The sequence below is a fragment of the Acanthaster planci genome, linkage group LG05 (assembly GCF_054643075.1).
Source record: "Acanthaster planci isolate LZ-2023a linkage group LG05, COTS_SCS, whole genome shotgun sequence".
Taxonomy (NCBI): Eukaryota; Metazoa; Echinodermata; class Asteroidea; order Valvatida; family Acanthasteridae; genus Acanthaster; species Acanthaster planci.
In genome coordinates, this window is record NC_141781.1 from 9,352,812 (window position 1) to 9,370,864 (window position 18,053).

An 18,053-nucleotide genomic window follows, 5' to 3' on the forward strand; every position below is an offset into this window, starting at 1 on the left:
TGCAAGACATACCACAAAGCTCATTTTAGGTAATGAAACAGATTTCTGGAAATGTTGCCACTCAGCAAAATTCAAACGAAACATTCTTTGTAAAGTCTAACCAAAATTTGATTGTGTAAAAGACGGCTTATCCTTTCAGTCTCCCATTCCTTTAAATTTGGGCAATTTATGAAGGACTTCAGAAACTGCTTGAAACAAAAAAATCAGAATCTCTACGTAAAAAATCACACACACATCCAAAATAAAAAAATCCAATGAACTTTCTGCACAACAGGCCAGACACCCAGACACCCTCCAAACAAAGGCACAAAGGACCCCTACACACTTGACACAATTTCACAATCCAACAAAACAAATTCAAGCGTTTCAAACAATCTCTGGCGACTGGAGAGGCCCTCTCTCCATTTGGGCACACCTTGAATTGAGCAAGGGCAAACTATAAACACACAGGGCACCCAACTCTTTGTTTGTGTTTGGGATGGTGCCTGTGTGTGTGTGTGCGCACACATGCCAGAGGAGACCGAGGCCAGACAATGGCTGACCCCCTGCTCAAGTAATACAGGTCAATGTCTCGCTGGCCACAATGAAGGGATAACAATAATAACTACAGAGAAAAAGGGGAGGGGAGGAACAAACGACAGGTGGTGTGGGGATTACGCAGGTGCAACTAGAATCACAAAGGACAGGTGAGGCAAACAAAGAAGCTAACAACAATTTGTGGTTTTCAAACCCATTCTTTGATCATTTTTTATTATTTTTTGGTTGAGGGGGGGGGTTCTGTTATTGTTTGCAACACCGGACCAATATGTAATAAACAACCTGTGGTTTGGTAGGAGGGAGACTTCAAGAGAAAAAGTTCTGGCTGCAGGTAAAATAACAGGTGCAAACCATGTCAAATTGAGTCAAATGGATCACACTGTGGCAAGACATGATGCCAACACCTTGAAAAGCTTCAATGTCGCTGGGAAGCAAGTGGTGAACGAGCCCTTGCCGAAGCAATTATGTTTGTGTGCAGAGGCTGAAAGCTTGGGCGATTTTCACTCATGGCATCGACAAGTGCTGAAGACTTCAATCAAAAAGAAGGTTGTGCAACAGCCAACCCAAATGCTGCAATTATTCAATTCAAATCAAGAAAAGTACAACTACACTCAAATTATCAAACACATTTCTGCCATAAAGGTGCCACTGACAGTTATGCTGCCTTTTCCCCATTACATATATCGGCAATTGCTGGTGCTACTCAAAACTGAATGGGTCAAACTGAAAATGACCAAAAGCCAAGACATTCATCCTCCTTTAACAAAAAATGAATTACAGTAAATGACCTGTACGTTAAATTTTCAGTATCCATTTAAACCTAAATCGAAGAGGCCACAATACCACTTCAACAGAAGCGATGACTTACTGCTTTATTCAAATGTCAGGGTTGAACATTCTACCTTCCCTCAAATCCAGACATGCCCAACAGGCAGGTCACAGACAAAATGCAAATTACAATGACCACAAAAAAACCCACCACCATGGGACACACTAAAGTACTGGTGGAATACTTTGGATATTTATATCAATCCTGGGGCAGGTATCCATTAATAAATCACGATGGCAGATGTACAATAATGCACTCAAGCAGTGGTCATCTCTCACTACACTATTTCAACCACTTTACTGAGATGACCCAGAGATGCACCCATTGATGTACAGGTAGGGCCCAGTTAGTCTAGCTTCATACATTGTAAAGCTACTTGTCAGCTGCATAACAGGCCTGTAATTTAAGACCAGTATTATCAAAAAAGGTGTTAACTTATGGCCTTCACTGGAATAATATACCACAATTTGGCTGATGCAAGTTGCCTGTTACATCAATTACTTGAGTTCCACTTCAGGGGAGAAGGGTCAAGCAAATCCAGGCCTGTCCTTGTGCAGTCCATAGTCACAACACAAGGACACTTTCTATGCAATGAAATAAATTACTCCCAGCATTTCTGAGGCTATCCCTGTCCTCACACTTTCTCAGACTGTAGTTGTCATAAAATTGAGTACTTTTTCTCTCTTTGGTCTCTCCCACTGTGGCAACTATCACATTAATGTTTTACCCCGAGTGGGGTAATTGATGTTCTGATCCAAGTCATCCAAATAGATTCTACATTCATCACAGTATGGCCACATAAAATGACAACACTTAATCAGGCGAACAATAGAGAGATACCAGCACAAATGTGCTGTCCGTGAATTTCCTGCGGGTACTTTGTGTACTCCTTCCCTGTTGAACAAAACCGGAAACAATGAGAGTCCCGAAAGACTGTAAATATTGAAAGGCTGATTATACACCTTTAAAGACAATACTACAGAAGACAAGGCCATCTATAAATAGCCCACTGATTCACTGATAGAAGCATGCAAATTGGCAATGACTGACTGGCTGGCTGGAGAGTGTGTCATATTATGCAAAGGAGGTATGATTCAGCCTGTCAGCCAATAAGAAGCTTCAGTGTGATGTGAGTCACTCTGGGGAATTGCTCAGTGCATTAGAACACAAGCATGCCAGGGATATGCGACTTTTGCAGTTCTTGTAAAGCACCTGCGCTTATCACTAAATCTGAAAGGGAGACTTTACAGCAAATGCTGAATACACTCACAGTTTCTGGAATCTGTACTGCATGATTTATTGTCTTCCTCATGGATGTACTTTCAACTCTAAACGCTTGATAGTAAATTCCAGGAGAGTATTTAGACAGAAAACCAGAAGTAGCTCAAACTAGGTATGCCTTAATGACAATTGAGGTGATATTTATAGCTTCAAAGTTAATATTGAAGGGGTGAGAAGGCTGCACTTATGAATGGCCCACAATCTGTGTATTGGAAATGAAGCATGGGCATGTGAGAGAGTCATCGGCAGAGCCGATCACAGCCACAAAAATCTAACGGTGCCAAATTTAATGCTGCAGTGAAGCTAAACCTAAAAAAAAAATATATAATTGGATGAGGAGTTGTCACTGACATTTTAGATAAAAACTGTTACAGGCAAATTTGATAAATGTGGGGATATTTCAATTGAGGAACTTTTTAATCAGTTATAACATTTTAGAAAAAACAATGACCAATAAATGACAAAGCTGGGGTGGGTGGTGAGAGACAGAAAGAATTACAACAGGAAGTTACTTAGAGAACATTAAAATGAACTGCAGATGTTTTGAATAACATTTCATTACAGCTTCCTCTGCCAATGGAACAATTTAACAGATATTTTGCCATATTCAAGCGGAAGGGCATTAAATGGTGTCCTGTGTGTTATCAGTTGATGCTACCAATTGTACCTTGATTTATAGGGCATTTCTTTCACTGCATGCAGACTAGATGGCAAGGCAGACCTGACATGGCACAGCGGAGAGATGAACACATGCGACCTGGTTCCGGACCCATCAACCCCCCCTCCAGGGTCTGTTGATATGCTCAATCTCCCCCAGTGCACTGACCTGGAAAAGACAAAGGCGGCACACCAGACATTGCAAATAGTAAACTGATAATGTAGCTGGCACAAAAAAGCCACACTTACAGCCAAGCGCAAGCCAAATGTTGAGTTAATTGAATGGGACACCCAAATATTCCAGGAGGGAAGAAAATGGAGGCACAGATTTAGCCAAAGGGGTGTCCAACTAACAATTACCACCTCATTGACAGTGACTATGGTTTGCAACAGAACCATGCAGCTTAAGGCATGAAACACATGTGAATATGTATTTTTGTGAAATTTCTTGCAAATTTTGAACACTACTAAAGTGGCATATCCGTGATATTTGTTGGGAAAGTTATGTCCAAGGTTTCAAAGTCAATAATATTTTTTTGGGGGGGGAGGGAGGTGGGGCATGTTTTTCTTTCAAATGCAGAGACTGCACTCAAGTACACTACATGCACATTGGAAAAATAAGACCAATCTTGAGATATAAGATAAGAAGGATGTATTCTAGAATAATGGCATTTTTCAAGGATAGGAATGTTCAACATCTTTTTGAGAAACCCAGACCCCTTCAATCCGCTGTTACTATGTTAGCAAACCTCAGTACAGCACTATGAAGGAGTCTGAAGGGGGTATCTCCATGAACATGCACACCTTTCCAAGGTCGTGCAGACACAATTTCTATCTCAAAATAAAAAATTCCATTCTTAATTGTAGGGTCAATCCATTGCTTTCATTTCTACACCACAAGCACTTATGGAAGGACAAACTGGCTAAGGAAAAGGCACAATAATCCTGACTGTGGACCGGTTTGCCTTCCATGTCACCATGAGCGCAGATCTTAGACTTTCAGCACTGGTAAACATCATTTGGACCTTTTTTTTTGCCAAGTGCCTACAGCCATCATTCATTGGCTTGATGATTTCATTTGCCATGAAACGGTCCAAAATCTATCATAATTTTGCCATAAATGATAATTAACGGCATTTATCTTGACGGTTTAGTTTTGTACATACATTTACATGCGTAAAAAACTAAAGTGTGTAAATGCCCCATCATGCAGTCGTAAATAATTCAGTAGCTGTTTATATAATCAGCTTAATCCTGTTCTGCCTTTGGAAGATTGAGAATCAAATGACACATTTACCCATGTGGTCTCAGTATTTGTTTTGCCACAAAGCCACAAAGATAAATTACACAAATACTTAACCACATTCTCAATAAGATTTAGCACAAAATGAATACAATGTTGCAACCAACCCATGGCTTTTGAAATCTGTTTCACTTCTGTATTTTTACCCTGATCAATTCCTGTTCTGTACGGCCAACCTAGCTGACAACAAAGATTTTCACTGACAAATACAACTGTCTTAGTCTGGTCAAAAACAGCCTAGCAGGAAAGAAAACATAAAAAAACAGGGAGTCTGGCAGCCTGTCAACAATAAAGGACAGTTGAGGGTGGCTTTTGGTCCAATCATGCATGATGCAACATTTACAGGGGCTTTGTTTCCCTAGCCAACACAAAGAACCAGCAGTAACAACAGTTCCCACTGCTACACACTGCTCAGTGGGGTTGGGCTGACAAGCACTACACTAACACAGGCCTGAACACATGGGGGAAAGGATAACAGACAAAAGGCCTCCCATTCACCCTGTGTACATGTACATGGATTTCTGCAGGCACTCATGCATTCATAATGATGTCTGCTGGGCTGGGCTGTGCTCTGTGGGGCATTCAGGCGCTATGCCTATATTTGGATAATTTCTGGCACTGGCTCATATTTCATGCAATCAGAGCCCCCATCTGGGGGCTTCTCAGGTTACCAGCCCTAGACTTCCCGACAGTCCTGCCTGCATTAGAGGGTATTACGTGGTTCACAGGAAAACGCACAGTGTGCAGGGCCTCATCCGACGTCCAGGCTTGCTCACATCTCATCGGCATCATAAGGATCTGTGATGATTCATGCCAAAGGTGGCTCAAACAACTGTGGCAATTCTAGACTTGTCGAAATCCATTTTGCATGGGGACAAACCAAATGTCACCCAAGGCTGGTTCGTGCTTGGTGAGAAAGCGAACATGATTTTGTGATATCAGATCAAATATTCCCGCAGCTAATTCGGAGAAGCTGAACACATTGAAGTCCAAGCAAATGTCACTGCAAATGTTTAGTGACATCAAATTCGCTTTGCTTTCCAATCCGCCTCAAGTGTGAACCAGCCTTTATGACTAATACTTCACTACAGACTTCATCCACGGTATTAAGACAGCTAGACATATTTGCTTCGTGGCAACATCATAACCAAGAAGCTGCGATGCTCACATCGTCCGGTAACCTGCAGTATTTCATTCATTGAGTGTCTCATGTGAGTTACAGCAAAGCCGAGTTGCTACTCATGCCTGACGCTCAAGCACATCTCAGGCTTTCTGGTACTCCAGTCCCCATTCAGCATGACAGGAGGGCCATTTTTCAGCCACCATTTCCAGTACGTGTAGGTCACAACCCAGCCTAAACTCCCTAACATTAATGATACTTCAGCCACAAACTTGGGCCGCTGGTGGCTCAACGGCCCTTGCTTGACACCAACACATGCCTAGTGGACTACGCCTTCACATCCTAATTTCTGGACCCTAAAATCTTTGTGTGCAAGAACATGCATTTTCTACACATTGTTAACAACATACACCGATAGGTCAAAAGATATCAATTGAGGATAGCACAGAACACAGAGCAAAGAGCGTGCATGCACCTCTTGTCTTTAAATTCAACATGTGCTGGTTGTCCTTTTCAAATAATTTCCAAAGAAATTTTCCAGCCTTTTGGATTGGAATACCACTGCCATATAAGTGGTCGAAAAATTGAGCTGCAACTTACACACGATGGGAAAAATTATACCGTTGCTTATTATGTACTTCTTATAAATTTCAGTGCAGAATGTCAAGGCTGCGGCTGAAATGAACAGCTTCAGCTTGTCTACAGCTTTCAGACTCCATGGGTCTCAGGCCAACATGGATATCCTCCAATCACACTTGTCGTCTTCCTCGTATGACAACATGCATTAGGCTAACAATCCTACCAAATGCAATGCACAACAGACTTACTGAAGTCTAATCCAAGTGCATTATACATGTGCTTCAATCTTTGTGGCACGCGATCTAGCAGGCATCCCTAGCCCTGCACCACTGCCCACTGATCACACAAAGAAAAGTCTCCCAATTTTCCCCTCGTGGCACAGTCCAGGCATCCTGATTGCCGCCGAAAGTAGACTTGCACAAATCCAATTAGCGTGGAAGGGAAGCCCAGGTGAATAATTTCTGGAGACATTGGGTCGGATTTCAGTCAGTCAAATACTCTTATTAAATGCATTTGTGGTTTCGCCTCTAAATCCAATCATCCGTTAAGATGAGACAGTGGCATCCCAGAAAGCAACAATAGTCTGTCCTCTTTCTATTGCATTGTTGGCTCTTGGCCTATCAGGCGATAGCCTCCAGCAGGAATTAAATACATACATTTTTTTAATTATAATATATAAAATGGTAGACTGTGGTTTACTAGGTTGTTCAATTTACTTTGCTGGACTTGTATCTAGTTTTTATCCATACCCCAATTCATGTATAGCTTGACTGATAATTCAATACGTGTACTCTCAATAATATGTGAATAATTACATGCATCAGTAAAACAGGCAGTGCTTAAGGCAAAAAGTTATAAGGATAAAAATCCTTATAAGGATAAAAATTCATCATCCTCATGAATTTCAAGATTTGGTCCTCAAAACCTCACTTGACTCATTCAGAATACTGCACATGCAGAAACCTTTTTTATTTATAGCAGAAATCCAATTACAGTTCATGGATGCTTCTAACTTGAGAAAAATTGAACCCTTTGTTTGCAAACTGAATATTTATATTGCTCTGCAGCTACGCAAGTCAAGATATCCTGTGACTCTCTGGACAATTTTGTCAACAGAGGGCTCACTTTCCTATTTTCAGTGTCATAGCAGCAAAGTGTGAAAGGTCTGAATTTCTCATTCAGCTTTGCAATTGGTCTTTATATTATTCTATGTACAACATATTCATCCTACAAAATAACACAGAAATTTTTTTTATTTGTGTTCAGTTGTATTTGGGGGTTCAAGATGGAGACGTCTGTCCGTCACAGAAATGGCTGGAACAAGTTAAAAGTTACTGTTCATCTTCTGCTTTTGTTTTCGCAGAATGTCAATTTCAAGTCTCAATTTCTCTGTTTCCAGCCACAATTTTTCCTTCTCTAATTGCAGAATATCAATGCGCAGTTCAGCCTCCCTCTCAGCATTAAGTCCCGTCCCTCTCTCAGACCGCTCGGACTCTGACGATCCCCGAAACTTCTTTCTGGCAGATTCCGAAGGCTGAATGGTCACCTGACCAAGCAAAGATGAAGGCTCTACAAATGAGGAGGGAACGCCGACACCAGGAGAAGTGTGACTGATGGTTGCCACGGAAACAGGTGAGGTCACAGATGGGTGATTCAAGCTACCGGACGTTGGTGCAGCCAGTCGATGTGGGCTCAGATTTGATGGAGCAGAGTTCAAATGAGGGGAGAAGCGATTTCTGGCGCCAGTTGTTGTTAAACCAGTCGCATGACTGGCCTGGGCAGCATGTAAGGTGACAGCTGTAGATTGGATGTGAGGGGCTGGAGTCATACTGGGGTGACTGCTCGTGCTGGTCCAGAAAACTGCAGTCTGAGTGGGCACAGGCAGCGGTGGAGGTGAGGCATTTGGAATTGAGGATGTTGAGTAAGAAGATGCCTCGCAGGAATCCTCGATTACCAAGGGACTCGGACACTCTTGTTTCACACTGTCTTGTGGTGGTGTGCTCATCATCTCAGGTGTTATGTCATCAGGGGCGTCTGTGGTCTCGTCTACCACTTGATCCTCAACGATGTCAGAGCTGCTGGCATCTATGAAGACAAACTCCTCCCCGTCCTGCCGGTTCTGCAAGTCCTCAAATTTGAAGCCGCCGTGTAGCTCCAGGGCCCGACGGCTGATAGCTGGCATCACCACTGGAGGCAGTGTGGGATCCTGCTGGGCCCGCTTCCAGTCAAAGAAGTCACGCCGCCCCTGGCCCAGGAGGTTGTGCCACTTGCGCTTGACCTCCTCCACCGACCGCCGCACGGCTGGGTTCAGCTGGTTCAGCTGCTTGGTGATCTCCATCCAGCACTTGCTCTTCTCGTGGCAGCTCAGGAATGACGTCTCACGCGAGGCCAGGACAGCCTTGTGTTTTTCGTATGCGTCCAGTATGATGGTGTGCTCTGCGTCTGTCCAGTTTGGTTTGCGCTTTGGAACCCGATACCTTTCCATCATGACAACAGATGACACCAGAATTCAAAATAAGTAGCAGAACAATGCAAAATAAAAAGTGATCTTTCTTCAGTCTAATGAGAGTTTGGTGAAAGCCTCAGTCTGCATGTAGTCATTGCTGTGTGCAGGGGCCAATAAATTTACATGTATAATGATTAATCTCCCCCGCCCTGCACATCTACTGTATTCTAATCACGCCTGTATTAGCTGTGCTAAAGCCAGACCTGGGCCCCTCAGCATGCATGCATCCTGTGCATGACACACAGTCAACTGACCAATCAGGGCCCAGCCTCAGTGGCCTGATCATTACCCTCCAGCCAATGCTTAATCAAGAATGGCACCCAGCCTGCATGCATTGTTAAAGAGGATTTGCTGAGCCAAGTAAAGGCATACATTATGGGAGGGTTGGGTGCGTGCCTGTGTGGTGTACAATGTACATGTACACGTATACACATACAAAGGCCACAGACATGGTGTGCACTCTTTATACAGGCCTATGGTCTAAATCTAAGCTTTACAGTAAACAGCGTATTCATCATGTAATGTGTAGTGTGGAATTCCGGTGTGAAAAGGTTATCAGATAAAAGCAGTGAAAAAAGTTCCTGATTTATGAAAGGAATATGAGCATTGGCCTGGAAAGATCTTTTCCTCAAATGATATTGAAATAGACAGTGATATTTAATGACCCAACAATGAGATGGAAACACAGCTGAAGTGGCCTAGGCTTAATCTACAGTAATTGTTCATTTTTACAAAATCCAGAGTCCTTTTAATTAGAAGAGAAATCCCAGCCTGAGGGCTTTTTCTTTATGTCATTCAAAAGGCTTACAACTGATTTAAACCGAAGTCTGCCAATACTGGCAGGAAGAGATCTCAAATGGGGAACAAGGCCTGTCTTATTTAAAAAACAAAAACAAACAAACAAACAAAAGCAACGTACTGCATTTAAAACAACCGACCCCGCTAGATGATGAAAGAGACGGGTGGATTGATGAATTCTTGTGACAGGGGTGTTTATTGGATGTGCCTTACCATACTAGAGGAACGGGTTAATTAAATAAAATGCTGAATAACATGGAAGCATCAGTAAAAACTCGGACGTGGATGACGCTTGTGTGTCATACTCTGAATGTAATAAAAAAACACATGAAAAAAACAACAAACAAAAGATGCAAAAAGATCAGCATATGTGCCATTCTGACTGCAAGTTTCAAAAGGGGTGTGAAGAATTGAACACCTTTAACATTTCAGCACAACTGAGGAAAGTACACGATGTAGTGAATGTTCCAGGGTAAAGAGAAGAAAAATTACCTTTTGAAAGTCCAAGCCTCAAAGGACAGAAATAATTGCACTCTGATTTGAATGTCAAACAGGCAACTTCGGGAACTAGAATGGTTTTTTTTTCAGTCAAGCAGGTTGGAGTTCAACCAAAGGCAAGATAAGGACAGCTCTGGTACAGTTGTCAGACGCACAGGTCGGAACCAACCAGACTCTTAGACTGAGCTCACTCCAGGGATTTTCTATTGATTTTAATAATGAGAAGTCTGTGAAAAGATTTCTTTAGGTTCCTCCATCACAAGAACCATTCCCTGACCCATACAACCATTTGTACACTGTATAGATCTGTAGAGTTGGTTACTAGCTTAGGAAAGCCCTTTTATTCTGCGCGTGCCATCCTACGAATTCCTGGGGTTCATGGGTAGCTGAATATCCTTGTATTAGTTTTTTATGTCAAGTTTTGTTACTTTTTATAGAATTTTCGTTGGTTTTTTTTTTTCAATTGAGGTTGAATAAATGGCAGCAATGAGACAAAAGTCTGTTGGCACATGACACAGGCTTGGGTGACAACTGAGGTGACACTGATTTGATCACTTATCCCCTCAAGTTTCCCACTTTCACCCTCTGTCAAAGAGGAGGGGGACTCTCTTAACTGAGGCAGATGAAGATTATGTTCAACTAAATAATCATATTCCTGGACTTTTAGTGAGCAGATAAAAACAGACAAAACACACACAAGACCTTATGCATCAGAGGGCAATGGCAATTCCAAAAGAGTTTGTCATTCAGCTACTGAGTTCATTATTAAATTGAAATTCATGAACAAAAATAACGTTTCAAAAAAATTCCAGTGGAAATGCTGTGTGGGTACTATTACCTTTTATTTTCACTTTTCCCTTCGTGAAAAAAAAATCTTTACGATTATGAATTACAAATCATTATGACCTCTGGTGATGGAATGATGAATTTCCACTTTGGCATGCGTTTCCCTAAAGGATGTTTTCATTGGCTAAATGTTAGCACAGGACTGGATGAATTTTATGACAAGTTAGAGCAGTTCTGCAAGGAATGGGGTGATGTCAGTCATCAGCCATGCCACGTCTTTTTCTTCTTTTCAGTTCCTGGTGGAGTATTTTTTCCCTGCATTGATTTATTCTGGAACAACTGGAGGGCAGTTTCCACAATAAGAAACACATTAGGAAGCACTTATCTTCTCCAGTTGCACTGCATTGGGACAGGCCTGCTTTGTGACAGGGAAATTCAGACAATCATTTGAACAGTCCAGACCGCAGTACAGGAAATAAGAACTTGTTCAGATGGGGGAAAATGGCAAGGTGATATTTCAGGGTATTCCTAAGACACTTCCGGGAAAAATGAAATATTGACTCGCAAAGTTGAGCCCTACAAACACAAAGCTTGTTGCTGTGGGTAATTTTTTTCTCATCACTGAACTCAACCTGTGAAACGGCAGAAAGGGAAATGGGGAGCGGCTATAGGCCTAAGTCATTACTATTGTGATTTTATGTAATGACGACCTTGAAAGGCTTGAGGAACCTGAATTTCTATGCAATTCAGTCCGGACAATAAACCTGAATATTTGAATGTGAAAAGGTGTGTGTTAGCCTTTATACATGTACCAAAATGAGTAATGGATGTTCAGTTCAACCGGTTCGTGCCCTTGGCACATCTTTGAGCTATGGAGCAAAATTTAACTGCTTTTCGCCTGGATTTTTTGAAACTTTGTTTCACACATGTGAAGTTGGGTTGGGAGGGGAGTTCAATGTCCATGCATGCTTTTTCATGAACAGGCAAAACGATCTGTACATGTACATCACGCACCCAGTCGCAAATCTTCAGACCTAATAGTCCCCCCTTCAAATTTTGTGGCCAGCGCTTCATAGCAAAAACCTCTTACCCAGAACATAGAGCTACTTAGCTCTATGCCCAGAATATGTCTAACTTTTCTACTAGTATCTCTCCTGGGTAATGACAAATCCCCCAACATGTAATACACTCCCCTTCTGCCAATGGGAGATACCATGACCAAATGGCCCCCAGCATGACTCATAGGCCCCACAGCTGCATAGGCACTCCACTGTGTGATTTATGAGCTACCCTGCCCCGAGTGTTGAGAGCAGTTTCATGTTCCTGATCCCCTCACAATGGGGCCCTGTGTGAGCTGCTAAAAAAGGAATGACATCACCCCACTCGCCTGAAAGGGGCAAGGCAGGTTCCACATTATTCTGAAACTACATGTAGAATGGCTTGGAATTGGCTGTAAACAGTAATCAAAGAGTCAATAGCAGGGCCTTAATTGACTGAACTTGGCTTTATGAAGTATGATCAAAACAAACAACAATGGGTTAGGTTTATTCAATGATAGAGGAAGGGGATCTAGGAAGAAAAAATGGGTAAAGCATCTCCCCACTGAAAAACAGGTGAAACCTGTTCTAGCACCCTAGTTACCCTTTACATGTATTGGAATTCACCTGAAATGAACAAAGTTTTCTTTTTTTTATGAATAGCCATAAACTTAGATAGTGTTAAGAGTTACCCGGTTCTATGTACATGTACATATACTTTGCACGTCATTTTAGGGAATGTCACATTCGTTACAACCCCCCCAAAAAAAATCCAATGGTCTAAAGCCCCCCCACAAAAAAAACAACTGTGTTTCACACCGTCAGTATTTTCAAGAATGCAATCTATCTAAAGGAGACATACCTGTAAGTTCTAAGGAATAGGGCCACTGCAACAAGCCAGTGGAAAAAATTCAACATAACACACGAGATGGAATGTCCAAAACACATAACAAATTTTAACATGCAAATAAAAACACTGACTTGAAAAAGAATGTCTTTCCCTTGCAACACCCACCTCTACACAAATACCTTGGCCTACTTTAAAATCCAAAGCGTCTATTACACTCAGCACAATGAAAAGACCTAGATTCATTTATGTGTATCCACATGCTCAAGCATTTTTCGGCCTTGCTGTTGCAAATCACCATAGCAACCAGACTGTTTAATCTGGGGCTAGCCTTTTCTCTCCCCCCCCCCAAAAAAAATGGCATCCAAATTGTTAACCCACAAATGCACTGGACTGATGGACAAGGAGAGAGTAGTCATCAAAGAGACGCTCAGCGGCACACACCATGAGTACCCTTCTGGTGCAACAGATACCCAATGAGCAACCTCTGAGGCAACAATCCCGCAATGTTCTTTGATGGAGCAAATGTCCGCAGAGAGGCAATGGAAGCATTACAGGGGTTTTTGAGCATCACAACAAACACGGCGTGCAAACTTGGCCGGCGACGGCGCAGACCAATGACTGCCGCCAAGGGACAAAAAGAATTCACCGCTCCATGAACCGTCACATAATGGGGAAGCAAACACTATCCGGACGGCCAGACAAACAGTCAAGTGCTCCAATTGTAAAGGAGACAACAACGAGATCTCCTGACCACAATCTGAGCATTTTCTAGCAAATGCATTACAGTCTGGAATTTCAACTGTAACAGTGGCAGGGGTAATGTCAACATTTCGGAAACCTGTTTTCCTTTCGACGCTTCTGTTGGCAAATACTTTCAAAATGACATCGCTTAGGCTGTAGAAACTTCTGTTGGTTTCAATCTCACTTTTGGATCTAAAAATATCCGTCCAAGACATTAATCACCAGCAAATCATAGACAGTGTGTAGTAAAATGAAAAAAAAAAAAAAAGGAGGGAAAAAAGCACATGTACAGGCCTGCAGGTTGGTGACGGATGGGAAAACCCGTTACTCTTTGTACACTCTCACTTCTAAAATCACATTCACAGAGCTAAATAAAGCACAGGTGCATCAACACATCTGGTATTAAATTGATTACACAATTTAAACTGAACAGAGGTTCATCTATGGTCAACAGACTAATATGGAAACCAGAATTGGAAGCCATTTGTGTTGGAACACATTCAAAACCAAGGACACACACAGCATAAATCAACACTTTTTCCTATAGGGTCTTTATACCATACAGCCATTAAACACAAGGAGTTATAACTAAGTCCCCACAGACTTTAATCTGATTAACTGCTCTGGTCAGCTCCATAGACAAAGCGGGTTACTGGCCAAAGTGTTTATGACCCTAGACATTCTTTGTACAGTGATGGCCATCCCGTTTGCTGGTAACCCATGAATCTTCCCATGTTTTTGTATGTTTTTTTCAATTTCTGCTGGACTAGCTACATTCTTTCAGTTTTCTTGTCAAGAGAGACGTTTGTGCTGTAAAGACGTAGGCTAACCAGGCTTTCATTTTCATTTACAACGGAATATCAGAACAATCACTGACATTATCAAAATTTAAATCTCTGATGACAGTGGTTTCAACCCAGGAGGATTGTGCAAACTGTTCAGGTGGCCCCTAATCAAAGCAGAATGCAAGAGAAGACCCAATAATTTGTAGTTCTGATGCTTTTGCAGCGCTGGTCTCCCCCCCCCACACACACTATCCTGGTTCTTATCAACAGAAAGGCTCCTTGTTATTTTCCAAAACCACAGCGGCCCATAGCTCCAAACTGTCCCAATTTGGTGGGATGGTAGCTATGGCAACTGCATTCCAGAGTTTAGAGGGGGGTGTTAGTGGACTACAAGTCCCTGACCGACCTAGGTGGTCAATGTTTTATGGTCAAATAATGTACTGGGTCACCTTGGATTTTTTTTTCTGGAGGGAATTTCAGAACAGTAGCCTTCTGTCAAGTTGGACTTCTTTTAAGCTTTATGAGGATGAAACAGGAGCATTCTTTCACAGTTGCCCAAATGGCCATCAATGTCAAACATTTCTGTTAGGGAACTGATATTTTTCACAACAAAAGGCTTTGTTATAAATTTCCTGATAAGACACCAAGGCAGACTTAAGCCTCTGCAAAATGCTATGGCATTATCACACGGTGAGGTAAACAGAGACGTCTGGATCTTTTCAGGCATGCCACACAGCGCCTCAGCTTTTTTTTTTAGCACAGCAAGAAATACTCCAGATTGGGAAACATGTGGAGTGCAACTAAGCTAAATGTATTCATTTTAGCTGCTGGTTTCATAGCACTAAATGCCACACAAAACACACACGAAATTGAAATCCCTCTGTACAGTGGCTGATGTACACTCAAAAGTGACATACATGTAGGCTTTCATGTACAGCTTGCACCGGCCATCTTGATTCTGTGTGAAAAAAATCTCCACCAGAAGTCACACAGTACCAAAAGTTTCATTTCCTTCATTCCCCCCAATAATTGGGTTGCCTTCACAGCCCCAGGGACCCATTACATAATGTTGACCTCAGCCCATCTAGCCCCCCCTGTTTTGTTTTTTCGGGTTTTTTTTTTTATCCTGCCAGCTAGACCACTCCCTAAGCCAGCCAGACATGCCAATGGTGTAGACAATCCCCTGCCTGGCCTGGTATTATATTGTCCAGTATAATTAACACCAGTCCCATCTGCTGTCTGCAAGCAGGGCTTACAGAATGGTGTAGAGGTTGCAATGCACAGCTGTGGCATAGAGCAAAGGCTGTAAAGAAGCTTCATGGTCTCACTTGAACATGATTCATTGGGGACAATGTATGTAGTTTCAACCCGTACAAGTAATGCATGTATTTCCTGTTCATCTGTGGTTCATTTTCATACACATTTTCAATTCAGGATCCAAATCATTTATTTTTTCCTATCTCAGAACTGAAATTTATATACAAAGAAATTTAAGAAATCCAGATGAGATTTAATCTTTTCTACAAAAATACTGTCAGGGACTTGGGCTACACAGCTCCATGCTCAAATGTACATGTAAGTGCTATGACGCCCATGTCAGTGACGTGCAACCTTGCACTGCTCAAATACAAGGAAGCTACATGCATCAACAAAAAAAATGTTTGTATTTAGTCTCCATGCATTCCGGTGAGCTCTCTACATTGACTAGCATTCTGCTTTGTACAATAAAACATGTCATGATCAATACATGTGTCAACCTGGAAAATTCTTTTTAAACTGTCCTTTTGAGTCCGAGTACATGTCTGAACTGATCAACAGTACTCCAAGATCTCCATCTGGAACATGTTCAAACCCAAATAAATACTGCTCTTATCGATCTAGAGAACAATGTATGAATTCTTCTAGTCAGTAACAAACACAGGAGGCACAGGTGTGGGACATCAACATTACATGCAGTATAAGCAGCCGTCAGAATGCTGTGGTTTTACTCTCCCGCCCCCCCCTCCACCAGGACACAACATCTTGAATTGTGTTAGGCTTTGGGCATCAATGCAAGAAATCACACAGACCTGGATTCAATCTTCACTGAGACCTGATAAGAGGGGAGTGGGACCGTCTCGTCAGCCTCCACTGCCCATAACTTTTAGGGCCGTCCCCCTGCCCGATCATCATCCTGCTTTTAGTTCTAAACCACAGACACACCTGTGATCCTTTCTCTCATATTTGTTTATCAGGAATGTTCTGCTGTCAATACATTTATAAGCAAAATCCAAGGCATTTACTTTACAAGCCCATTTGACAAAAAACAAATGGCACTCTGTATAAGGAAAGGGGGTACAGTAAGCAGGGTTGTTTCTTAAGGAGTGTGCATCAAAGGTCTCAGGATAATGCAAACAAGTTCAGCCAATTGAGCACAACTTCTCTGAGCTTTATCAACTGAGTGGAATAGCAGCTACGAGTACGTACAAAATTGGCCTTAAACAAAAACATGTAGGCCCTATTCAAAACCCAAGAATGGACAACTAACACGTTTCATATTTCTGTTTCGTATGTTTCCTTAATCCCTTTCGCTGCATCAAATTAGCGAGCCTGAGCTAAAAATCAAGAAGAGCCAAGGGCTGTCAGCAGGGACAACCCCTGGAGGAATGAAAGTTTATTCAAACGGCCCAAGGCATGATGATTTAGGAGAACACCAACAAGAAGACAGCCAAGGACAAACAGATTATCTCTATCAGGTCCCCAAGACGAAAGCTGAATAGATCCAGACATGCCGGAAGCAATCTTTCCACATGGAGTGATTGCTCTATGTGTGATAACTGGTTTGCCATTGAAACCAACTTTGGAGGACCAGGTGACAAAATTAAATCTCCCAGGGAGAAAAATGGGTGATAATGGAGTTAACAGCAGTATCCCTGGAAGGACAACAGTCATTACTGAACACCTTGCTTGCTCTCCATCCCCAAACCAGGGACCAATTTCAGAGAGCTGCTTAGCCGCAAACCTTGCTTAGCAGATTTGCAGGCTGAAACAGAAATTGCCAGAGTACCAGTTACCAGCAATACACATACCCTCATTTTTCGGCTGGCAACCTGCTGATTTTTTACTTAAGCAAGTATTTTTGGGGGCTGAGCAATTTTGCCCAGCTTACAATTGCAGGCCCCTGCAAGCACCCACCACCACCACCGGGTGGCAGTCTTGCACAGCATGAGGCTACAGACAGACACCGGCTCTCTTCCAGACCAATCTCAATACAAGGACACAGCACAAGATTTACAGATATCCCACACAAGCTTTGAGTTAAACCTCCAGGGCCATGACACCTAGGGGGGCTTGATTTCTCTCCTTTCCCAACTTGTGAATTCCCACCACGCACGCACACCGTTTACTTTTCCTTGCCCCCAAATTTCTAAAAGGTTCAGTCACCACTGCTAAAACAAGTGTGCTTCTAGGTTGAAAAAAATGAGGGAGGCAGAAAGGGGACCGTGACAAACAGGAAAGCAACTCGTTACTGAGGACCCAGCATGACGACACAATAACTGAAACATGAACTGTCTGAAATCTTGGATGGCAGTTACAAATGACTGTTGAAAGCATGTTAAAACAATTTTCAGGAAAGATTAGTGGCCTACAGTACTGATCAGGGGTTGTAATCCTTCTCACTTATTTCCACCTGCTAGTGACACCGCCGCATAACTGCAAAACCTGAATGAACTCTATGTCACCATTTTAAGACCGATCATAAAATA

General features: G+C 42.3%; 2 protein-coding genes across 4 annotated transcripts in view; both read right to left on the reverse strand.

The window, feature by feature from the left end:
- Positions 1-714: 714 nt before the first annotated feature.
- The window catches only part of cog1 (component of oligomeric golgi complex 1), a 38,556-nt gene continuing 21,217 nt past the window's right edge, over positions 715-18,053 (reverse strand). For 2 of the 3 annotated variants that reach the window (XM_022249523.2, XM_087137110.1), the window contains exon 29: positions 715-3,473. The gene's annotated coding sequence lies outside the window, so the exon portion shown is untranslated. Of the gene's footprint in view, positions 3,474-8,659; positions 8,784-18,053 lie in introns of those variants that run through there. The other variant, XM_087137109.1, reaches the window with a different exon arrangement.
- LOC110987092 (uncharacterized) lies at positions 3,480-10,276 on the reverse strand. Its single transcript, XM_022249524.2, has one exon. The coding sequence runs from the start codon at positions 8,792-8,794 to the stop codon at positions 7,631-7,633; it is 1,164 nt and encodes a 387-aa protein (XP_022105216.2). The 5' UTR covers positions 8,795-10,276; the 3' UTR covers positions 3,480-7,630.